We start from the raw sequence: 26,137 nt of genomic DNA on the forward strand, positions 1-26,137 counted from the left end.
CATCAGTGGTACAAGCACCTTGGGCGGCAGGGACTCACTCTGCTACAAGAAGACACAGGATACATACACCTAATGACGCCTCGCTGTCATATGACTAAAAAAAATTGTTAAGTAAAACCCAAAGCATACATGCATACATATAAAGGGGAGGGTATCATAGTAAAGGTACAATGTGAATCCATAAGCAAGCAAAATAAAATCTATGAAACCAAATCACATTGCAAATCTTGCCAACTGCCTGTCTGCACTATACCCGTAAAATTGACCACTATCATCAATGAAAAATTCTTGAGTGGAGCAATTAAATGAACAAATCTAATACCAGTACAACTGGAGGATCACCGTTGTCTTTCAGATTATGTAATCTTCTGTATGATATAGAAAATATAAAGAATGCACCTCAATCACAAGCTTTCCTCCGCATATCAAAATGCCATGATCCACCCAATTTCACTGAGCACATGGAGTTTGTTTACGTGAGTCTGTCAAAATGAGTCATGTGACCTTGTCATGTGATAGTCAAAATGGCGCGCTCCTCCAGACGCTTCCCGCTTGGTAAATCCCTGGTAAAGTTTTGTAATTTTTTTGTACCAACTGTTGAAATAGATTCTGATTGTTGTTCTACGCCATGCTCAGCAATTTTTCTGCTATACGGCAGTGCTGTTCAGTTATAGTGTGCTACTAACAGGTGTGCACACGAAAAGTGAAGGGGACAATGATAGCCGCTCGACTTATTGTGGGGGTTTGGAAAGTTCAAGTCGTGGAAGCACAACTGCGAGTGCCATCAATTCATTGAAGAACGCGCTTTTCACAATGCACATCTGACAGGCGGATCTACGACGAACAGCACCTAGTCTGTCTTGGGAGACTCATAGCTCCGTGAATGAAGCTGACAGTAGATTTAGCAATGTTGGCCTCATGCAGGTTACTCAGTATATAGCTCCGAAAGACTCCTTTTCGTATATTGGCCTAGCGTTTTTTGTCTGGGTAAGTAGGCCTACATGTATTGTAGTGTATGGTTATTATTGAGGTGAAATGTCTTCAGATACAAGTACATTGTCAGACCTTAGTATTTTGTTATTTTTTTTTTCCTTTCAGGAGTTGGGAGCTATTCTCTTGAGCCAGATTATACTAATAGCAGAAGGAAATGGTAATAGCGAATATTTTAAATCACACCTCCTTATTATTACCCTAATTGTTCTAGTTTTTGGGACAGATATTAATGGTGCTGAAAGCAGAATATTACATTTCTTTCATAGAAAAAGTGACGATATGAGTTTGTTGTTCATTAAATGGTCTAACCATGTTGGGGGGGGCGGGGGGGGGGAATAAATGTTCCTGCTACAATTACATGTATATAGGATAGGGTACATGTGCGATTCTTACAATGAAATGGGCAAAGCCAGCTGTTCTTTTTTAATATGTTTGTGGTCCTGGCTGGCTCACTGTGGTAAGCACCACCTTCATTGCAGCCCATAAGACCTTAGTCAGTAGGTTTGTATGTTCAAATCCAGCTCTGAGTCACCAGCAGCTTGTAATGTTAATGGATTTGTCACATGCATGTAGCCTACCTGGCTATAAAGGGCAGTGGTTTACTCTTGTGATCTGCCAGTCTTTGTCTTTTATGTATTTGATTTTTTTGGATTAATTGGGTGAGAAATGTTTGGGTACAGTGGTAAATATATGTATTCATGTTAATACCTAGTTCACTCCCTTCTCCAAGTCTTAACTCAATCTTTAATATATGCTTATGGTTTAATACTGGAGGTAGTCCTTAAAAAAGATTTTGTTGGGCTTGTGTGACAAAATAGTAAAACCTTTATTGGATGGTTCATTTGGGTGATGTCAAATTCATATATTTTGAATGGTAGCCTGATATGCCAGACAACATGTATGGCCTACATTTGGCCTAAATGTGTAATGCTCTACTTTCTCAGTGCAGAAGTTTTATGATACCATTGTCATCACCTGTTGAACTTTGCACTTCAATGGTTTTTAGATATTTTCAGTATTGACAAACATAATAAACTTACCAGATATATTTAGATCAAGTACTTTTCTATTTTGACATGAAATAGGCCTACATTTGTGTATTTGCCCATATGCTGTTGTGTATAATACATGAACATGAAATGTTTGACAGAATTCCAGTGGGGAATGAGCAGCATATTCATTGCAGAACATGCTTCTGAATCAAACAAGTTTTTCCTTCAAAAGTTACCATGGCTGGCAAATGATCAGATGCCGTGTCACTTCAGAGTTTCCTCCCTTGGATGCTATAAGAAGCCAGGTGTCACCTCAAGACCAAGCTGTAGCTGTTCAAGGTTTGATACAACGACTCATACCTTCCAGAGCAACAGAATTCCAGGTGTCAGTTGACCCATCCATAGGTCCTGCCAACAAGGATACCTTCAAGGTACTTTCTCTGCAGAATTGACTTACTTGTAATTTTCATGATACATGGAGGACACACAGGAACAATTCTAGTATGACGACTTCAGTGACCTAATGATTTGAGTCTCTTCCACAAAGTCGACAGACCAGGGATCAAACCTGGGTTATACCAGAGACTTTAAAAATGGTACTTCTTGTTGCCTCAGTTGGCGATCAGTACTGAGAGGTTAAAGTAAGGAAAGAGGACTGATTGGTCCAGTGTCAGTATAATGCAACTTGGTGGAATGATATGTCTTGTCTTCAGCATGATACTTCAGTGGCGGCAGCACTTTGGCGGTATGGACTCGCCCTGCCACAAGTAGACACACAGTATATGAACACACACCTAATGAGTGAGTGAGTGCTTGGGGTTTAACGTCGTGCTCAACAATTTTTCAGTCATATGACGATGAAGGAATCCTTAGGGTGTATGTAATGTGCCTCCTTGTAACAGGACGGATTTCCGCCGCTCTTTTATCTAGTGCTGCTTCACTGAGACAGCTTACTGAAGGCAAGTAAGGCGCCCCGCCCAAGCCATTATACTGATACGGGTCAACCAGTCGTTGCACTATCCCCTTCATGCTGAACGCCAAGCGAACATACTTAATGAAGAAATTGCTAATGACGTTGTAAAACCCCAACCATTCATAGGGTACATACATACAATTCTAATTCAACTTAAAGGACCAAAAACAGTGTTGAAACTGCCACTCAAATCTAAGAAGAGCTAAGAGCTTTATTTGTTTAATACTTTATTAAAGGACCAAAAACAGTGTTGAAACTGCCACTCAAATCAATTGAATCTAAGAAGAACTAAGAGCTTTATTTGTTTAATACTTTATAGTTTTCATAAAGTGCTTGATTCCTAGTCTTCCATCGGGTAGGTTTACATCACAACCGGGAAAGTTAATCAGTAACTTGCCAAAGGTTGGTAGTTTACCCCAGGGCTCTCTGGTTTCCTCGACCCATAAAGTTGAGGGTCATCATATAAGTAAGAACTTCTTGAGTATGACTTTAAAAAACGATCAAATAAATAAACAAATATAGTGCCTGAAGTAATCATTTTCTGAGATAGCATGTATTCATTATAACAAAGCTTCTCAACATATTACTGTTTAGCTGACCAGTCAGAATGGAGACGTACTTGTCACAGGCACCTCGGGCGTGGCAGCAGCATGGGGACTGCAGCATTACCTCAAGTACTACTGTGGCTGTCACGTCTCCTGGGGTGGGGACCAGCTGGGAACAATCCCCTCACCTCTACCACAGTTACCAGCTGGGGGAATAACTGTCACCTCCAATGACAGGTAAGCGTTGATTATGCTCCAAGGCACAAGGGTTGACATCTGATGATATTTTCTGACATATGGCATTAGAGCTACAACGTGCGAAAGACTTCCTTGATCTCTGCTGGGGGCAGGTTAATGTTCATTACTGTATATTCGTAATTATACCCTTCACTCATGCATATTTTGCCCTTTACCCATGCATATTATGCCCTTCACTGGTGCATATTATGCCCTTGACTCATACATATTATGCCCTTCACTCATGCATATTATGCCCTTGACTCATACATATTATGCCCTTCACTCATGCATATTATGCCCTTCACTCATGCATATTATGCCCTTCACTCATGCATATTTCTTTCTTCCCTTACTCCCCACTATTCTGTGGCCTTGGTTACAATAACTGGTTGATGATGCTCATTTGTGGAGTTAAATCTTCAGTAAAGACAGCTTGTCTGCCACACATAGGAAAGTGTGTTAATAATTTGCCAGAGGTTGACAGTTCATGCCAGGCACTCTAGTGTAAGTGCCATCGTATTTGTAACAGAGTATACCAACTCTAGTACGCATGTATAGCATCACTGCTCATATCGCATTGCGACGGAAATACAGTTACACCGAGGTTCTGGGTTTGATACTGAAGTTTTATTTGTTAGATCGAAAGCTCCATGAAACTGAAAGTAATAAGAAACGTGCGTTAACAATGCAGTTTACACAAAACAAAAACTGGGCACCAAATGACAGTTATAACATTAAGCCATGTGCGTTTCACATTTATACCATTTTACTCGAAATAAAGCTTCTAGATGAAAGTTACACAGTTATCCAGTTAAATTACAATTTGTCATTATGTTAGCACGAACAGCAGTGACAGACAAAATCATACTAACCACCATGCCTTGGTGAACTAAGACAGGATCATATGTATGAGCATTATGTATTCGCAAAAATGGCTGCACACAGGCGCATAAATCAATATAGAAACAGGGGGAACAACTCTCATAATACTAAGGGGAACTACTCTTGATAACTTAATCTCAGGCCTAGTACAGGTCACAACAGTATTAGTGAAAAATTTTTGAGAGGAAAGACAATCTTCAGGCTCACAGCATACAAATCACAACCAAACCTCAGACTCGCTAACAATCATAAACCACCAGCAAATTTGTATCGGAAAAGTGGCACTAGTTTTTGGCATTTGTACAGTGTAATTAATAGAGGATATTACGCAGTGAAGATTGAATGTCAGAAATATTTTTCTCGTAAAATGGACGCGAAGCATCAAGTGGGTTTTCATTTCCCTGTTTCACGAGAAATATATTTATGATATTCAACCTTCACTGTGCAATATTCCATTTATTATTTATATTTTGACAGTATCATGATTTTGTGTATTTGTACAAATTTAAGCAATGTTTTTAGCTGTAGACATTCACAGTGTGTATAGTGTGACGTGGGATATGACATCGGGTAACACGTTGTGTCTTGTTGCATTATGTAGGAATGTTAAAGTTGACCGAAGTTTGAATTCATTTGACGGAATGAGCTCAGATTGGAACGTCATAAAGCAAAATGCTTCTCTTCTGATGTCATGGCATCTGGGTATGTAATAACAAAGTGGATATCTAACTGAGCCAGTGATATATCACTTTCTTCAGTGCAGATAATTCTGACATTTCAGCTTTATTAACTCAGAATCATTTTCATTGATTTGTTTATTATACAGGTACACCCAAACGTGTATTTGTATTTTGTGTTTTTCCATCAGATTCCGCTACTACCAGAACGTGTGTACTGTGAGCTACTCGTTTGTCTGGTGGAACTGGACACGTTGGGAGAGAGAGATCGACTGGATGGCCCTGAATGGTATAAACCTACCCCTGGCCTTCACCGGACAAGAGGCAATATTTCAGAAGGTATTGTACTACCAAACTGCTCCCGCCACTGAAGTATCATGCCAAAGACACCAGATGTGACACCCTTACAAGTCACACATCATACTGACTCCAGGCTAACCAGCCCTGTTGTCTTGCTCTAACCTCTCAGCGCTGAACGCCATTTGATTCAGCAACAAGTACCATTTGGTTCAGCAACAAGTACCATTTGGTTCAGCAACAAGTACCATTTGGCTCAGCAACAAGTACCATTTGGTACCATTTGACCTGACCCAGGCTTTTGTTTGCGTTTTTGTGAGCCTTTTAATTTTAACAGAAAGTCTGTTGTGTGAGTGATGCTAAAGTGTAATCTGTTATGATAACAAAATAATTAGTCATATACAAGATAATGTCTTGTTGATCTATAAACAGAATCTTCATGTTGAATTACCAGAATATGTGTACTAATATTTAACAGAATAATAGGCTGCAGTATCAGAGAACTTTATAGCATCACTCATCACAAACTTTCGTGATCTAACGGTTTACTTTTTTGAGAGTACACAGCTTTGAAAAGCTTTTAAAAACTGGAATTTGAAAGTAGCTTTCTAGAGTCTTGAAATTCATGGGAGTTTTGTGAGTGAGTAGTTTAACGTTGTACTCAGCAATTTTTCAGTCATGCGGCAACGAAGGAATCCTTAGAGTGCATGTAACGTTCCTCCTTTGTTGCAGGACAGATTTCCACCACTCTTTTATTTAGTGCTGCTTCACTGAAATGCCTTACCAAAGGCAAGTAAGCCGCCCCGCCTGAGCCATTATACTGACACGAGTCAACCACTGGTTACAACTTCCTCTTTTAAGGCCTTAGGTGTGACTCGACCCAGGATTGACCCTGGATCTACTGCCTCCCAAAGCGGAGGGAATTTTGTAGTTAAGCCTGGAAAGGCCTTAAAATTGAGACTACAAAATCAGCCTGAGGTACTGTATAGTGTGAGGTCCTGTGGGCCATCAGTACAAACATAAAACATATATTTAAGGTGTATTTTGTTTATGGGTATACTGTGTAAAGAAAATTTCACCTATAATTGTCAGGTATACATGAAGATGGGATTCTCAGCAGACGACCTTAACCAGTTCTTCACCGGACCTGCATTCCTGGCTTGGTATGTGTGTCTGCTTTGTAGTTTCTAATGGTACCTTTGCTTAGGTACATCTAAGTTGTGATAAATGTGTTGAAATGATCAAATATACTTTCTCTTCTTTTCAAGATGATGACAGTTAACTAATCAGCCATCATGATCTTAAAAACTTTTTTCCCTCACGTGATTAACTGACATCTGATGCGAGTTATAAATTGCCCTCTGACATATATTTTTTTTATTTATTTATTTATTTATTTATTTATTTGGTTGGAGGTTGATACTCAAGAATATTGACATATAATTTATACCTGTGTCATTCAGGGGACGTATGGGCAACATTGAAGCATTTGGAGGGCCTTTATCTCAGAACTGGATAAAGGAACAGTTAGCTTTACAGCATCAAATTTTGACACGAATGAGATTATTTGGAATGACACCTGTGTTACCTGGATTTGCTGGGCATGTTCCTCCAGCCACAACCAGGTAAGTGTCACATCACCTGTAGTCATTAGGGATGACACCTGTGTTACCTGGATTTGCTGGGCATGTTCCTCTAGCCACAACCAGGTAGGTGTCACATCACCTGTAGTCATTAGGGATGACACCTGTGTTACCTGGATTTGCTGGGCATGTTCCTCCAGCCACAACCAGGTAAGTGTCACATCACCTGTAGTCATTAGGAATGACACCTGTGTTACCTGGATTTGCTGGGCATGTTCCTCCAGCCACAACCAGGTATGTGTCACATCACCTGTAGTCATTAGGGATGACACCTGTGTTACCTGGATTTGCTGGGCATGTTCCTTAAGCCACCACCAGGTAAGTGTCACATCACCTGCAGTCATTAGGGATGACACCTGTGTTACCTGGATTTGCTGGGCATGTTCCTCTAGCCACAACCAGGTAAGTGTCACATCACCTGTAGTCATTAGGGATGACACCTGTGTTACCTGGATTTGCTGTGCATGTTCCTCCAGCCACAACCAGGTAAGTGTCACATCACCTGTAGTCATTAGGAATGACACCTGTGTTACCTGGATTTGCTGGGCATGTTCCTCCAGCCACAACCAGGTACGTGTCACATCACCTGTAGTCATTAGGAATGACACCTGTGTTACCTGGATTTGCTGGGCATGTTCCTCCAGCCACAACCAGGTAAGTGTCACATCACCTGTAGTCATTGACACCTGTGTTACCTGGATTTGCTGGGCATGTTCCTCCAGCCACAACCAGGTAAGTGTCACATCACTTGTAGTCATTGACACCTGTGTTACCTGGATTTGCTGGGCATGTTCCTCCAGCCACAACCAGGTATGTGTCACATTACCTGTAGTCATTAGGGATGACACCTGTGTTACCTGGATTTGCTGGGCATGTTCCTCCAGCCACAACCAGGTAAGTTTCACATCACCTGTAGTCATTAGGGATAACACCTGTGTTACCTGGATTTGCTGGGCATGTTCCTCCAGCCACAACCAGGTATGTGTCACATTACCTGCAGTTATTAGGGATGACACCTGTGTTACCTGGATTTGCTGGGCATGTTCCTCCAGCCACAACCAGGTAAGTGTCACATTACCTGTAGTCATTAGGGATGACACCTTTGTTACCTGAATTGGCTGGTCATGTAGCCACATCCAGGTAAGTCTCACATCACCTGTCCTAATCACCTGTAGTCATCAGGGAGGACCTGACAGTCTAATCACATTTGTAATTTTATTTATGATTAAAATGTGTTCTGATGACACAATGCACATGTATGTGTAATTGTGGAGGAAATAGGTATGGCCTACAGTTTAGTTATTTTTCCAGGGACGAATTTTGCTTGATTCTGATTGATTCATCCACTTTACAGGGCCACTTAAGAGTGTTTGTGAAGTTTGATTAATTTCTTATCAGAAAAAGTGTATCAAAATGTGTCAATTTAAGGCCTAAGTGTGCTTCTGAAAGTGTATGTTTACAGGGCAGACTATAGTTGAAATACAGTTCTTGATAAAGTCAAATCACATATGTTATGGCATTTGTGATGCCTGTGTTCTGAACATAATTGTTTGTGTTGTCTGTTTTGATTTCACCAGACTGTTTCCAAATGCTTCGGTATCAAGATTGGGAAGCTGGGCCAGATTCAATGCCACATATTCCATGTAAGTGTATGCTGTGTTACAGTCGCTGTGAGTTCAAATCCAGCCCATGCTGACTTTCTGCGGTCGCACATGGTAAGGTCAGCTGGCCGGCTTTGCTTGGTTTTCTCCCACCATAATGCCGGCCGTCATCGTGCATATGTATAGGTGAAATATTATTAGGTACTCTGTAAGAACACCACTCAGATAAATAAATAAACTCTGTTATAATACTCAAGTCTCAAAATTGATAAAGGAAAAGTTTTTGATGTAGATTTTTCTTGATGGCAATGTAGATGATAAATATAAATGTTTCATTACAATTAACATGATTGTATTTAGACTCTGTGAGACTTTAAAGATTGAATGTGTTATCATACAGTACTACATGTACAAATTAACCCAACATAGCACTTCCAAAAGGGAGGTCACTCCGGTCTCAGTATGGGTTAGATGAAAAACTACTTGTTAAGACTATTAAACCTGGCTGTTATTTATGATGTTCGTGTATCACAGGGAACAGTGTGGTTTCTGATATTTATAACCTCTCATATCATTCATATGTGTTGTTGTTGTTGTTGTGTTTCAGGACTTACCTACTGGATTTTGATGACCCATTATTCAACACTATAGGTACAGCTTTTATCTATGAGGTGTGTATGAAAACAGTTGTAAAACCGAAATGCATCTACATTTTAGAAATTTACACACTGTGCCCTCAGAGAGAACTTTTTTCAACTGGGCATGCTAAGCAGTTTATTGCATTCTCGCACCCAACAGTTTGCTAGAAATCCCTTGCTTTCCACCAATATGAAATGTCACATATGGAAATCTCCAGATTCCTCGACACACAATATACTGTCAGCCATTGTAAATGTAAAAAAAAATTAATTTTTGCATAAAACAACAATCAGGATCATTATGATCCAATGATTTAAGAAGTAGGTCAAGGTTGAAGTTTTGCTTTTTTTTTTTTTCTTATCCCAGCCACAGGCAGGGAATCAATGAAATTCCCTACCTACGTGTACGTGTAGCCAATACTGTCTCTGGGCCATTGTACCACATCTCATTATACCATGAGATGCAAATTAAATGATAAATTAAAAAAATGTCCTGCATACACGAATCACACAGAGTCTTTCTAGTCTCTGTCCATTGTTCTGTGTAATAGTTAAGCTGATAGAAATCTTATCATTAAAAATCATTTTTTCACCTTAAAATGAAGAAAACAAAAGACCCCAGGGGAAACTCACATCCATCTGCTTGATGCTGGCACACCACCATGATATATTAAATATATAACATATATCCTTGATCATGACACTTCATACCAATCAAACATGTCAAATAAGTAAATGATTGACTGAATGATCAAGAGGAATGATGTCCTGATGTTTGACAGGTATTTTGTTTCTCTGTAGATGATTGGTGAATTTGGAACAGATCATGTGTATAATGCTGACACCTTTAATGAGATGACACCCAAATCCAGGTAAAAATCTTTTGAGATTATCCGTTTGTGTGTCTGCAGATATAGCAGGCTCTTTCTCTTAAAGGGAGTATTCTGTTAAATCCTTCTTGTTTTCTTTTTGTTTTTTGTTAATTTTTTTTTTTTTTTTTTTTTTTTTTTTACTCCATGGGCTTAGCCAGCGACAGGTAATTATTCCAAGCAGATGAACAGATAAAAATCCACCGTACCCACAGAACTATGGCATTTAAAAGCGAAATTTCAACAACAGCACAGCCGTCAAGTTTGTGAACTCAGGTCCGAACGAACTTGGGCCAGAAATCTCCAGTACTGATGTGACATGCTCACACTAATTGTGAGCAACAGTCACACTTTGTGAGCTCAGAAATGCTTGTGGTACTGATGTATCTTATTGCATAACACGAAATCAACCTCCGAAACAGAAGAGTGTTGAAAATAGTTTCAGTTTTACATGTTTTGACGGTGAACACTCATTATTCTGGCTAATGTAAATAAATTCACTAAAGTACAACAACAACAAGGCACAAGGGTGCCTTTGTTACATATAGGCGGTATTAAGTATGTAGGCCTACGTATGTATGCTCGGGGGTTTTACATTGTCCAACAAACCTTTATCAAGTAAACAACAATTAACTGTATATAGGTAATATACAATCTGTATATGTAATGTGTTCAGGATACATTACTACCCACATAACCATATGGATTAAGTTGTTTAATATTTTCACTGGCCCCAATAGCATGCACAGTTGGTAGTGGCGTCCGCTTCAGGAGCGGTAGATCCAGGGTCAATCCTGGGTGTGACTTGGGTCGAGTGACACCTAAGACCTTAAAAGAGGAAGTTGTAACTTCCTCGCTTGGCGTTCAGCATGAAGGGGATAGTGCAACCCATATCAATCATTGTCACTTTCATATGCTGACTTATTTATTTCTTATTCAGCTGAATTTGGAAACAGTTACTCGAACAAATTTAAACTATTCATGTAGGCGTAAATATAGGGTCCCACTGGCAGTGTGACCTTTTTTTCAATCCTGGCTAAGACACTGTTTCACTCTTGTGATGCCAAAGTGCTGAGTGTTTAATTATTCTATTTTGTTTTTCACATTACAGGAGATATTCATGCATTGATTTGCATTTTCTGACACTACACCCCACCATAGACTTGGAATACTTGAACACAGTTATTCAAAGTTAAAAAGTAAAGTGATATTGTTTTCAGGTACATGTATGTTTACTTCAGCTTTGTGTTCCCTTCCCTGTTAAGTGACATTGAAGTGTCTTATTTGATAGAACATGAATGTATGTATATCTTTGGTATTTGTTTGCAGTAACCGTGTTGTTTTTGTTGATTTCTGTCCAGTGACCCGAAGTACCTAGCCTCCGCAGGAAGGTCAGTGTATGCTGCCATGGCAACGGCTGATCCAGAGGCTGTCTGGTAAGATTATCTGCTGCTCGGATACATGCTGGTCGGATACATACTGGTCGGATACATGCTGGTCTTTTCACATGAGAATCTACTGTAAATCGCTAGTGATGTATCACGCAAAAATTCTCAAGTACAACATTAAACCCCAAGCACTCACTCATTCATTCATTCATTCTATTTGGATAACAGAATCTCACTTTAAATAGACAGTACTCAAAAATTTTGTCAAAAAATCCATATTTGGTAATCAAGTAAAATTTTCTGTCTTTATATACACCAAAGAAATGCTCAAATTATTGCCTCTCGGTAAATATCAGATTCATGCCTGTACTGTTTACATTGTTCTAATGCAACCTACTTTAGAAATTTTGATTGGTAACACTCTCACAGACAGGGCTGATATTTTGTGTCAGATGATTAGTTTAGTTAGTTTAAAATATTAGGAAAAATTTGACTGCATTTGGACTGATTGATTGTTTGTCTTGCCAAGAAGTCTTCCATGTAGCCTCTTATAACACATGAACTAGTCACAGAAGAATGCTTGTGGGGTGTATGAAGATTAAGGTATTTCATGTTACATGTATCACTCATAGTCACACTGATTAACACGTTCATTTGCATTACAGGTATGTAAACACTAGAAAATGTTCTCCTTTTTTGGCCGTTTATACCCATAATTACTTAAATTTCCTGTTTTTAAGATTGATTTGTGGGGAGTTGTCTTAAATTCCAGGCCAATATCATAATGATGCATGAAAACAAAACATTTTTATGATAGTCACCAATGAATCCCTTATGTAATATGAAAGACCACTAGTAAACAGCAGAGATCGGAAAGCCAAAGGAGTGACAACAGTCTGATAATTGGCAATTGGTCACAAGTGTCTTATTCTAACTGTTCATGTATCTGGTTAAAAAGTAACAAAATACATGCCTTCTGTCACCATTTCTAAAACAGAAATAGTTTTAAAAATTGCAGTGATGTAAGTTTCAATTCTTTAGACAACACTGGTCTAGAATTACTATGAATGCTGTATTGTCATCGCATGTAATATACAAACTCTTCTGACTTGCCCTTGGGACCGTTCAGGGTAATGCAAGGCTGGATGTTCCTCAGCGGTTTCTGGCAACCACCCCAGGCTGAGGCGCTTCTCACATCTGTCTCTCCGGTAAGCCATTTCCAGAAGCTGTCCATTGTCGGCTTCAACTGATCTGGAAGCAATTAACTCAAAATGATTCTTTCTGAGAAATTTTAACTCTGTCAATGAAAGAAATTTGTATGAAAAATAAACTTCTTATTGTTAAACCATCCTATTTTATGTCAGTTTACCTTTTAGTTTGTTCACGTGAAAACAATTTTGCACAAAGCGATCACTGTCTAAGTTGATCGTAATGACCATGGTAACACATGTTGGAAACATTGGTTGCCATGATAATTAAAGTCAGCCTTAGACTACGATGACTGTAGCTGTTAATGCGTGAATTGCAACACCGTTAAATAAGCAAGAAAAACAGGATCGATGTGAAGTCTCAAGTTTTTAACACCTGTGCATGTCAAAAATGCACTCCACTATCCATAACAACAAGAGCACCATCCCCCAGCAACAAAGCCATCCTCCCCTAGAAATATTCGCTGAAAAATATACATATGCATGTAAACATTGATCCATGAGTAATCTTGTCACAAATCGTGTTTTATTATCAGGGTAAGATGCTGATCCTAGACTTGATGTCAGAACTTTCCCCCCAGTACACGCGTCTCAAGTCGTACTACGGCCAGCCCTTCATCTGGTGTATGCTTCACAATTTTGGCGGGAATGATGAGCTGTATGGTGTGATGGGTAAACTCAACACGGTCAGTTTAAAGGACTTCTGCCGGCAGACCTTCCCACATATGGCCGGAGATTAAAATTTTACCGATGATCACTAATGCACTTAAGTGTAGATATAAGTTAGTTTTATTTATTTATTTATTTGATTGGTGTTTTACGCCGTACTCATGAATATTTCACTTATACGACGTCGGCCAGCATTATGGTGGGTGGAAACCGGGCACAGCCCAGGGGAAGCCCATGACCATCCGCAGGTTGCTGGCAGACCTTCTCACTTACGGCCGAAACACTAAGTTAGTTTTAAGTATTAGTGGATATATTCATCATTTAATATAAAAAGTTTTTGCAAAAATTTTTTTGATGCTCGCCGTATATATTTTTTTTATAAGGCCAAACCAATTTTAATGGGTTTTTTTATGGGCAGAATTAATCTTAATCTTATGTGAAATGATGATATAAAACATTATATAAATTTGATGCAAATATTCACACACAGGTTTTCCTGCTCAGAATATATTTACATGATTTGAATATCTTGAAAAGTAGGAAAATCATAAAACCATCAAGATCGGACAAAAATATAAAGGCTATTTTAAAATTTTAAACACTAAATAAATCACCTAAACATGAAGATTTATATTCTCCTTTGCTGAAATCTGCTTCATATCCTTCTTTGTTGATAGGAACCATTTGAAGGGAGAAACTTTCCCAACTCTACAATGGTGGGAATTGGCTTGGCACCTGAAGGTATAAACCAGAATGATGTGATCTATGAGTTTATGAATGAGAATGCCTGGAGGACTCAGCCCCGGAACATCACACAATGGTAAATCACCTCATGAACACACATGAATAATCTTGCACCAAAAGTAAAAAGCAGAGGGGGTTAGCATGCCAGCTGCACGGCGTAATGACGCAGGAGCCTCTCACCAATGCGGTCGCTGTGAGTTCAAGTCCAACTCTCAATGCTGGCTTCCTCTCCGGCCGTACATGGGAAGGCCTGCGGATAGTCGTGGGTTTCCCCCGGGCTCTCCCAAGTGAAATATTCCTGAACACGGCATAAAACATTAATCAAATAAATGAACAAATAAAATAATCCAAAAAAGTGCATATTAAAAGACTCCACTCCTAAATACTTCGTGTGGCTTTGAGTGAGTGAAAAAATGGTTGAGTGGGATCTCTCAAACAACAATCTAATAAATCAAATAAATACATCCTATTATTTACACATATATGTTAATTGACTGAAAATTTCACCCCAAAATGGGCATCAATGTCATTAAGACTTAGTGGTTTTTTTCAGGCACTCTTGTTTCTTTTGTACATAATACTGGCTGCCATCGTGTGAGATTAATACTCTTTAGTATGTATGGTGTCAAACAACAATGAAAGAAATAAAATAAGTAAATTCTGTAGTATAAATGTATACATACACTAAATGACCCAAAATTTATCTCCAAAAAATGTATTTGTGGCATCCATGTCCGAGTTGCTAGGGTGCCAACGTGGCACAATGACCCAGGAGTGCGTTGCCAGTACAGTCGCTATGAGTTCAGAAATCCTCTGCCTTCTTCCATTTTCTAGTGCAGCACCAGCTCTTGTGACTTCCTCTCCAACTGCACATGAGAAGCTCTGCAAGCAACCTGCAGATGGTCGTGGATTTATTTATTTTATTGGTGTTTTACGCTGTACTCAAGAATATTTCACTTATACGACAACCAGAATTATGCAGAAAGGAAACCAGACAGAGCCCAGGGAAAAACCTACAACCATCAAACATGAGCTGGGATTGAACTCACAGTGACCACATTAGTGAAAGGCTCCTAGATCATCGTGCTATGCTAGCACGCTAACCGCGAGGCCACGAAACACCCTCATCCCCCACCCAAATGAATATGAGGAGGAAGAAAAGTCACAAAGTGACAGGTAACTGAATGCTAGTCACATTTTTGTTCCACCTTCAGGGTTGTGGATTATTCCATGAGAAGATACGGGGGGAGAAACTCAGATGCTGAAAGAGCCTGGACTCTACTCGCTGTAAGTGTGTAATGATAATTTACCTATCCTCATGACATAGCAGTTTAGTCTAAACTACAGATAGTCAATCGATGAATGTTTTTTTGTTTTGTTTGTTAAAATAATTTGAGTTTTCGATAATGTAGTAACACATGAATACAAACAGTAAGGGAGTTTTCAGTTCAAACTCTTTCTGTTGTTCCATGTGACCTGATTGTTTTAAACAAATAAAATTTTTTATTACGTTGACCATAACAATGGCGTTTTAAAAAGTTTCACAAATAGTTATTTAAGTTCAACAAATGATGTAGAAACATGTGGAGCTGAGTGTTCATGAAATTGTTAATTTGTTAAACTTTTGAATGTTATAAGACTTGTTTAAATTACTCAAGTTTCTGACGTAATCATTGATTTGTCATGTTTATGGAGATGTAATTTTGAAGACCTGTCCTTTGAGCCAATAATCTTTGTACAAACTGTCCAGCCGTTACATGTATGTTGTGTTCCACTGTTTCCATTTTATGGTTATGATATCCTGCTTTTTCAGAAAAGTGTGTATAACTACCCTTCTGAAATTAGATTTCACGGAAAAGTTGGAGTTGTCAGAAGACCAAGTTTGAAACTAAAGAGATTTGTATGTTGAAGTTGAGATCTGACACACTGTGCCATAGCTGTATCTTTATGTTGTTGAAGGCTTTTTGCTGGGTTGCTATTTATCTTTTCTCTTTTGCGTTCATGTCCACTGAACAAATTCAGATGTGTTATTGTAAACAATAAACCAGACTTTTCAGGTTTTTCAAACAAACTTTGGTTAAATGTGTTTACATTTACATTTGCATTTGATATTCTGTTTGTTCAGTTGGCATGGTCTCACTATTAAAGACAGTGAAAACACTAAAATGAAATATATGTCAGGTAAAAGACCATTAAACAGTGCACAGTAAAATAGTTGGTTTTATTTTGAATTTTTTTTAAACAGTAAAATGGTGTGAAACATCAGATTTTATAGTGGTCTGTAGTGACAAAGGGTATCAGTGATGTCACATCCATGTTTAATACTTGAAACAGTTCACTTGAAACAGTTCATTTGAAACGGTTCATTTGAAATGGTTCATTTGAAACAGTTCATTTGAAACAGTTCATTTGAAACAGTTCATTTCAAGATTTATTCAGTGAATGCATTCATAGATATTCATAAATATGGTCAGAAAAGGCCACTGTAGAATCCAAAGTTTCAAATACATTTTACTTGGTTGAAAAAGTTGTCAAAAAAATAAATTGCACTATTTTTGTGCACAGTATTTGAAGGTCTTTCATATGACATATACTTCAGGTTAGTAGTTTCTTTGCCTTCAAGGAGTCCCAGTACTTTGTGTCGACTTACACACCATGCATGAATACTAACAGGCTTTTGGGTTTTGTTTTATCTTTGTTCTACTCTTTTAGAGCTCTGTCTACAACTGCTCAGATAGTAACAATTTCCATGCATCTGCCTTTGCCAACTATCTTCCCAGTCTTGATCCTCCTATAGTGCCAAATGTAAGTCAAGCATATCTGTAGATACCAACACAGAAGATAGTCATTTAAATCTTTGTGGTAGAGTTTACTGTGGCAATTAACTTTTATCTTGTAGCAATTAACTTTCATCCTGTAGCAATTAACGTTCATCCTGTAGCAATTAACATTCATCCAGTAGCAATTAACTTTCATCCTGTAGCAATTAACGTTCATCCAGTAGCAGTTAACTTTCATCCTGTAAATTGTCTTCTGCGTCAGAAATTTAGAAAGTTCACCATCATTTTCAGAGCTCTACTTTCTACTGAAATCTGTGAACCTTTCAAAACCAAAAATTGTGGGAATCCTTGCAGATTCCCATAAAAATCACAAAAATAAATTTCAAAATGACCAGATGTTTCTTCAGATGAATGAGACATGAGAATTTCACATGATTAATCTTAATAACATGGAATCACTAAGAGCAAAATTAAGTTTTGTGGTACTAAATTTGGAGTGCATGTAGATACTGGCGATTCTCGCAAAGTAAATTTGCAAGAATCTATATAGAGTTGTCTGAAAGATGACATAAATTAATGCTTGATTTTCCAGTGTTTTTGATTACAGATAGTACATGTACATTTGTGCCCAACATGGTGTTAACAATTTGCTGAGGTGGTGGTAGCTGTTTGGTCTTTTGTTGCATGCGTTGTAAAGCTTGCGTTGTAAAGGATGCAGCTCACTGTTGTTGTAGTAAATGTTGTATGTTGCATCTCTTTGGCTCAGTTGTTCAGCACACTAGCGCAGCGTAATGACCCAGGAGCCTCTCACCAATGCGGTCGCTATGAGTTCAAGTCCAGCTCATGCTGGCTTCCTCTCCGGCCGTATGTGGGAAGGTCTGCAGCAACCAGCGGAACGTCATGGGTTTCCCCCAGGCTGTGCCCGGTTTCCTCCCACCTTAATGCTGGCCACTGTCGTATAAGTGAAATGTTCTTGAGTAAATAATAAATAAATAAATAAATAAATATTTGGTTATGCGATAAAGAAAATAAAAAATAAAAAAAGATTCTCACAGAGGACTAAGGAGTGGTAAGCCTTTGTGTAGGCCCTGCACCAGGCTAGATATTATAGTGACCATGATTTATCTCTTGATGTCTTTTCTGAAAAGTCCTCAGTGCTGGCAGAAAATATATGCGTAAACCAGATTTGTAACTTCAAAACTGCAAATATACCCTAAAACTGAAAAATACACTAAGTCTTCACTTTTTTTCACTTCTGTATAATATGTACATGTATTACCAAAACAGGGATTATTTAAAATTACCATATAACAGAACTTTACATTTCCCGAGTCTTTTAGAGTCAAGGCAATTAATACATGTATTTCAGTTCAATGTGTGCACTTCAGTTCAATGTGTGCACTTCAGTTCAATGTGTGCACTTCAGTTCAATGTGTGCACTTCAGTTCAGTGTGTGCACTTCCGTTCAGTGTGTGCACTTCCGTTCAATGTGTGCACTTCAGTTCAATGTGTGCACTTCAGTTCAGTGTGTGCACTTCAGTTCAGTGTGTGCACTTCAGTTCAGTGTGTGCACTTCAGTTCAATGTGTGCACTGTATTTCAGTTCAATGTGTGCACTGTATTTCACGTACAGTTTAGCCGACTACTCTGCAGAATGTATCCCATGATTCCTTGTGTGTGATAGTGATTCTTGTTAATTGGGCACAGCTGGGTAGGCAGTGGGGTAGGGGGCATATGTTCACTGGATTGTACATACATGTGACAAAATGAAATAAACAGGTTATACTTATAGGTATGCTTATTTGTTGTGCCTTCCAGATATGGTATACACCAGCTGTGTTGAGAGATGCCTGGGCTGGTCTGGTTAAAGCCTCATCACAGTTCTCCAGTTCTCTCTTTAGGTAAGTCACAATTTACAATGATGTCTGCTCGCATTTGCATTATTTAATTACTGTAAATGTCCTAAAATTTTATCAGTGAGAAAGTTGATCATTTGGCTTGATTCTGATAGTTCTGTTTTGAGTTTTTTTTCTTTTTGTTTTTTTTGTTTATTTAAGGTACATGTAGGATAGCAAACTATTGGGAAAATCTAAGTTTCAGCACCAAAAGTAATATATCATGAGATTTATTATCTGCAAAATTTATTTGGGGCAAAATTTTAGGTCCGTTACAGTTAATAATTGATGAAAACCATATACAAGTCAGGTGTTGAGAGCGCTAGATTTCAAACGTATAGTCACTGCCCAGTAAGTTTACATTACACATCACGGTTTAAAATTTTACACTTTAATAGAAAAGACAACAAATAAAATAACCTGATCGAGTTTTTTGGGAAGAGAAGGGAAATAGACCTAAGCAGTCACAGACATATTTTACTGATGGGTTTGGTACCTCTAACTCAACTTCTAATAAGCAATCTCCCCCAGCCATACCTGCGCAATCTGCAAATGGTCGTGGGTTTGCCCTGGGATCTGCCTGGCTTCCTCCCACTGTAATGCTGGTCGCCATCATATAAGTAAAATACTGTTAAGTATGGCATATACACCAATGAAGTAAATAAATAAATAATTCTAATGAGAAATTCTAGCAAGGCCATGGGATACGCCATGTTAAATCAACCACCAATCACGCCACTCGTACCAAATGCACATAAGGCAAAACATGGCTTGAAGGTTCAGGTGCTGTAAGTGGAAAGAGACTTCACTCAGGTTATAGAAATAACTAACTTTCGATTGTCTCAGTTTGCATGATTTTTCTTACTGTACACTGCAATGTCTTGATTTGTGCTACATCACCAAAAACTGAAGTTTTTAATCCTACTGCAGGATACTTTACTGATTCATAAATATATACACTTTTTTAACTTTTTCAATCCTGATAAAACTGGGGAATAAAAACACCACATTAAAAGAAACAGTAAATTTTAGAGAAGTTTGGGTCATGCACATTTTGATGTTTTGTTCCTGTTGTTTACTACATGCTGTGAGCAGTTTTGCATTTGTAGAAGGCTGGTCTAAGGTTCAATTCCAAATCAAGACTTTATCTTCTGTAATCTTCATACATGGATCACCTCACTTGGTGCTCAGTATAAGAGGAATAATCTAAGTTCTGGTTGCCCTGGTGTCAGTACAATGTGACAGGGTCAGACATCTTGTCTGGTGTCTTCGACATGGCAGTCCAGTGAGGCGGCACTACAAACATGGCCTTGGATCCAGCCTACTACAAAGTAACACTGTTGTGATAATAATGCCGAAAGCACCATCAAACCCCCCAGTCTAACCTCCAGTTTGGATTACCATTCATGTTTTCATCTTCATTTGTCAGATATGACCTGGTTGATGTGACACGTGAATGTCTACAGCTCGTGTGTATCAAGTTCTACACAGATTTCGTGGCTGCCTACAAACAGAAGAACATTCCTACTCTCAAGTAAGGAAGCACATAACACAGACACAATACATAATCCCTAATTTTCTTCTAATTTTTGGGACAAGTATTAGTTGTGCTGAGAACAAATAATTACATTTCTCTCGCAGTTTGTTGGAAAAGTAAATGTTGTTCATTAGATAAACTAACCATGTGAAAGAGAAGAAACTAAATATTCCTGCTACAATTACATGTACATTGGCTAAAAAAAGCAGACTAAGTGTTCCAAAAATTAGAAAAATTAGGGTAGGCAGGTACACATGCCTGATATATAGAACCTGAGAAACCCTGTGGGGCATTATTTTTGTCAGATGAAATGAAATCTGCTAATCCAGTTTGTCTGAACTTTTCTGGAAATCCATAGTTTGCCTACACTTTTGTGGAAATCAATAGTTTACCTACACTCTTGTGGAAATCCATAGTTTGTCTAAACTTTTCTAAAAATCCACAGTTTGCACTTTTCTAGAAATCCATAGTTTGCCTACACTCTTGTGGAAATCCATAGCTTGTCTGCGCTTTTCTAGAAATCCACAGTTTGCCTACAGTCTTCGGGAAATCCATAGTTTGTCTACGCTTTTTTAGAAATCCACAGTTTGCCTACACTCTTCTGGAAATCATAGTTTTTATGCTGTTCTAGAAATCCACAGTTTGCCTACACTCTTGTGGAAACCCATGGTTTGTCTAAATTTTTCTAAAAATCCACAGTTTACACTTTTCTAGAAATGCATAGTTTGCCTACACTCTTGTGGAAATCCATAGCTTGTCTACGCTTTTTTAGAAATCCACAGTTTGCCTACACTCTTCTGGAAATCCATAGTTTTTATGCTTTTCTAGAAATCCATAGTTTGTCTGTGCTTTTCTAGAAATTCACAGTTTGTCTGTGCTTTTCTAGAAATCCACAGTTTGCTTGTCAGACTCATAGCTGGACTGTTTATATTTTGTTAATATGATATAGAAGTTCAAAAAAACTTATGTAGAGACCCACATTAGGAATTTACAAACCGATTTTGGACGGTATGATGCGCACAGGCGAGGCTGACATTTCATGAAAGGTGATATTCTGAAATATTTTCAAAAAAAAAAAAATTGTTTGGATTTGCGCTGATCAATTTTTTATCAAAAATATATCTTGGGGATAATCTCTTTAAGTTAAACTAAAGGCAAACTTTGGAACATCCATGTATCAGTTAAACATTCCAAATGAAAGACTCTGGGGAACAAAGAGGAGACAACTCTTGTTACCAAATATTATAATGATGTTCAATGCCTGTGGGATCATTTTGTGCCTGACTAAACATCATATGAAGTTCACAACACCTAATATAGCACACACCAAAATATATGTACATGTATGAACATCTGTGTGAGTATAAACTCATGTTACCATGGTTACCGGGATTTCACATCAAGATTTTGGATGTAGCCAGTGAAATATACATTGTATGTACAAGTATTAATATCTGTTTTAGTAAGATAACATCTGTTTGAGTATGAATATGTTACCATGGTTACTGGGATTCTGCTTCAAGATTTTGTAGTGTAGCCATTTAAGTATATGTGCAGCCAGGTATAAATATGTTACCATGGTTACAGGGATTCCGCCACAAGATTTTGTAATGTAGCCGTTTAAAGTACAACCAGGTATTAACATCTGTTAGGGTATAAATATGTTACCATGGTTACAGGGATTCTGTCACAAGATTTTTGGATGCTGTGACTGACCTGGACCTCATACTGGCCAGCGACCCTCACTTCCTGTTGGGACGATGGTTAGAAGATGCCAAGGCATGGGCGCGTAATGCAGACGAGAAAATCCTGTATGAGTACAACGCTCGTAACCAGATTACATTGTGGGGCCCCGCTGGTGAGGTGAGGGTGTTGGGTGCAGGGACAGGAACCATAGTGTGAGACTGAAATACACCAACATTCCCATCAGTGTACTCTAATCATGTGCACAATAATGTTGAAGGTCATCATATAAGTGGAAGATACTTAAGTGCGGCATGAAACACCATGCCCTGGGATCACAAAGCGATCTTAGACTTAGGTCAAAATTTCAAATCACATTAAACTTTTTATTTTTTGCATAATAAGGTCAAAACATTGCTTGTCAACTTAAATTCTGGGTAAGTTTCTGTAAAACAAATTTCAGCTGAAATAACGGAAAGGAATACACCAAATAAAATTATAAATGCCGTGTGTGAATCACCCCTCACGTATTTGTAGTATTTGTGAATGTTTGTGTTTAGAGGAAGGCTTATTCAAAGTGCATTCTTGGACATAAGCCTTGTATTGACTCTAGTCTGAAGTTCAAGTTTTATATGTATAAATTTTAATATTTAGATGACTCTGGATTTAAGCCCCACCTATGCCTTAATAATCCGTTGTTCAGCAAGACTCAAGTTTACACGAAAAGTTTAAAATCACACAACTTGATAATAGTGCTGTTCATTGCCTTATTTTTGAAATACGATGTATTTGCTTACAGATTCGCGATTATGCTGCCAAAGAGTGGGCTGGATTAATGAAGACGTAAGTTTGATTTGTATATATGTACCTGTCAGAGAAATTATCCAACACTATGTAGTTTAAATTGTCTTACCCAAATAATCCTTGTTATGAGACTTGTAGTAATTACCCCAATTAACTTTTTTTAGTGAGAAAAGGATATTGAAACAAAATTAAACTAAAAAAAATCACTCAATTCATGGGTAATGCGAACTGTCAGCAACTTTTCCTGTTTATGACACATTTATGTGATTGGAAAGCCTTGAAAAAACGGAAAATCCTAAAAAATATCAAGTTCAAGAAAAAAAAATTCTTAAATTTTTGTCAGGTCACCCATAAAAGACAATGAAATTATATCGCCTAACAACCAGGAAAAACACACTGTAAATAAATACTGGAAATTAATTGGAGTCTGCAGGACATGAAATTTCAAGGACGGCATTCCAGAAGATAACTTTCCTTTGTCAACAGTGTTATTGTACTAAAAGACAACATTTGATACTGTATTTCACTGATTTGGCCTGTAAAAATGCACTTTAAGCTCATGAAAGCCTTATTAAAATGATAATTTCATGACAACAATTAAGTGTTTCTGATAAAAAAATTCATCAGACTTGACTTATGTGTGTGCATAGACTGTGTCTTCTTGTGGCAGTTGCCGTCCGTGCCGCCAAAGTGCTGCCGGCACTGAAGTATCATGCTGAGGACACCAGACATAGCCCCCCAACTCAGTCACATTATAGTGTCATTGTAGGGCCGGTTGCCTTGCTCTAATTTGTCATTGATGAGTGCCAAGAGAGGCAGTAAACAAGTACCATTTTTAAAGTCTTTGGCCTGCCCCGACCTGGCTTTGATCCCAGGCCTTCCGACTTTGAGGCGGACACTCTAACCATTAGGTCACCAAGCGGTTTTCAGAGTCAAGTAAAATGTGTTACTTGAAAAAAATTCAAAATAAATCACTCTTCAGTGTAGATACTAACATTAGGCTTTGTCACCACAGGTTTTACTTAAAACGATGGGCTATGTTCTTGGAGGAGGTTATTCAATCAGCAGAGACAGTAAGTGGTTTGATTGTTTTAAACAAAACTTATTTCATGTTGGAAAACTTATACACAACACTTTACCATCTGCTCTAACTGGATACAGTCTGTAACAGAAGACATTATCACACTGTGGATTTAAGATAACTTCCAAGCGAGTCTCTTCAGCCAAAATTCTTCATAATTTTTGTAATTGATGTATTAGCAGTTTGGTTATGGCATTTTATAATGTGACTTATATTTACCAGTGAAAAAAACAAATTCTTTCCAACATATATATAGATGTTGATGCATTTTATAATATTCATTAAACCCCATCAGCAGTTTAATTGTATGTATATTGCCCACTTAAGAGACACTTTTTTTTTACTGTTTTAGTATACAGAAAAAGTTGCTCAGTAGTTTATTTTAAATGCATCCAAATTTTGGAAAAACTGTGTATCATGTTCTTTTAAAATTAAATGTAGAGGAAAAGTTTGTTGTATACACACATTACAGTGTTCGTGGATTTAAAATAAAAAGAATAAAACAGAAGAAATCACACTAGACCTGCATATATTATAACTTCACTTAATTCTTTTAATGTCTGTTTTGTCTTTATTTACACAGGGCCAGATATTTAACCAAAGTTTATATGATAAAAAGGTGTTCACACTTGTGGAGCAACCATTCACATTTGCTAGAGATTTATATCCTACACAGACGCAAGGTAAGTCTTGACTGTCAGTAGTATTATAAATTATTAATTTAACTAAAACATCTTTGAATGTCAAGAGGAAATTGAAATATGTTTTGATGTGCGTTGATAGCTTTTTGAGGTAATGTTGTTACAAATTATGCTTTTGTTCAAGGCTGCAAAATGAAAAATAACTTCCATTTGGTCTTTTCATGATTTTAATTTATTGTCTTGTTTCAGGCGATTCAATTGATCTTGCAAGAAAGCTCTACCAAAAATATGGTTCAATTTTGAACGCAGAGTTTTCAAGGAAAGTCACAGTTGAATCTGACAAAATGGTGACAAAATTTAGGTCACGTAATCAGGACAGTAATTTCGTATTTACCATGCATCAGAAGATAATTCCATGAAAGAGGTCATGAATTGTCCTTCTGTTTTCTGCAGAAAATCTTGTGATAATTTTAATTTGTTAATCAATTTTCATTGATCAGTCAGTTTAATCATTTTTTTTATTGTATTCTTGATCTGAGTTTTGCTATTTCTATTTGTTTCGTTGAGATTTAGAAGAAAGGTTTGGACATGGCAGTTTATTGCCAGTCTTCTAACATCTGTCATTTATGGTGCTAGCTTTAGATTCAAATGTATAAAAGCTCCCTACATAAGCACTTATATTGGAAAATTTTAGCACATGTATAAACTGGACAATCAAAAGCTTTGATTCCAAATTGTGATCATCTAATGATTAGATATGTTTATTTTTATACTTAAGGGGAAACGTGGAAATCCATAACAAAATTGTGGAGTCAAGATGTCAGATTTCTCAAGGGGAAATATTGTACCAATATATAATGTTATTATGGTCTGGACTCAATGAATTTGCCCTCAGTAGAAATTTGTTTCATTCCATTGACTCAATAAATATCCGTGATGTCTCACTTGTGATAAGCGTTTTTATGTTAGGCAGGAAAATTGTTAATATTTACATCGCTGTATATTGTTTTACTGGAACAAGCAGAGCAGATTCAGCTGGAAGATGAAGGTTTGTTGTTTCATATTGGTTGGAATTTCAAGTAACTTTCAAGTCGCGTTAAAGGCGTTCTTGTAGATTCTGTTGACATTTTTTTATTGGTATTTGACCGAGGTCACCAACATGGTCGCTGTGATATCAAATCCAGCTAACACTGGCTTCATCTCCGGCCAAACGTGGGAAGATCTGTCAACAACCTGCGGATGGTCGTGGGTTTCCCCAGGGCTGTGGTCGGTTTCTTCCCACCATAATGTTGCCCGTCAAATATTCTTGTGTACGACGTAAAACACCAATCAGATAAATAATTGAATTAATTTTCTTG

At 37.8% G+C, this 26,137-nt stretch overlaps 1 protein-coding gene across 1 annotated transcript; it reads left to right on the forward strand.

The window, feature by feature from the left end:
* The first annotated feature begins 524 nt into the window (after window positions 1-524).
* LOC135470726 (alpha-N-acetylglucosaminidase-like) lies at window positions 525-25,747 on the forward strand. Its single transcript, XM_064749763.1, has 23 exons — window positions 525-566; window positions 1,099-1,150; window positions 2,259-2,416; window positions 3,553-3,740; window positions 5,494-5,641; window positions 6,692-6,762; window positions 7,063-7,224; window positions 8,820-8,885; window positions 9,451-9,514; window positions 10,283-10,353; window positions 11,712-11,786; window positions 12,868-12,946; window positions 13,483-13,632; window positions 14,293-14,435; window positions 15,574-15,646; window positions 16,173-16,259; window positions 18,957-19,039; window positions 20,463-20,567; window positions 22,250-22,433; window positions 23,053-23,096; window positions 24,073-24,130; window positions 24,722-24,821; window positions 25,029-25,747. The coding sequence occupies exons 1-23, from the start codon at window positions 525-527 to the stop codon at window positions 25,196-25,198; spliced, it is 2,373 nt and encodes a 790-aa protein (XP_064605833.1). The 3' UTR covers window positions 25,199-25,747.
* Window positions 25,748-26,137: the final 390 nt, after the last annotated feature.

Source organism: Liolophura sinensis, chromosome 7, assembly GCF_032854445.1.
Source record: "Liolophura sinensis isolate JHLJ2023 chromosome 7, CUHK_Ljap_v2, whole genome shotgun sequence".
In the NCBI taxonomy this organism is placed as follows: domain Eukaryota; kingdom Metazoa; phylum Mollusca; class Polyplacophora; order Chitonida; family Chitonidae; genus Liolophura; species Liolophura sinensis.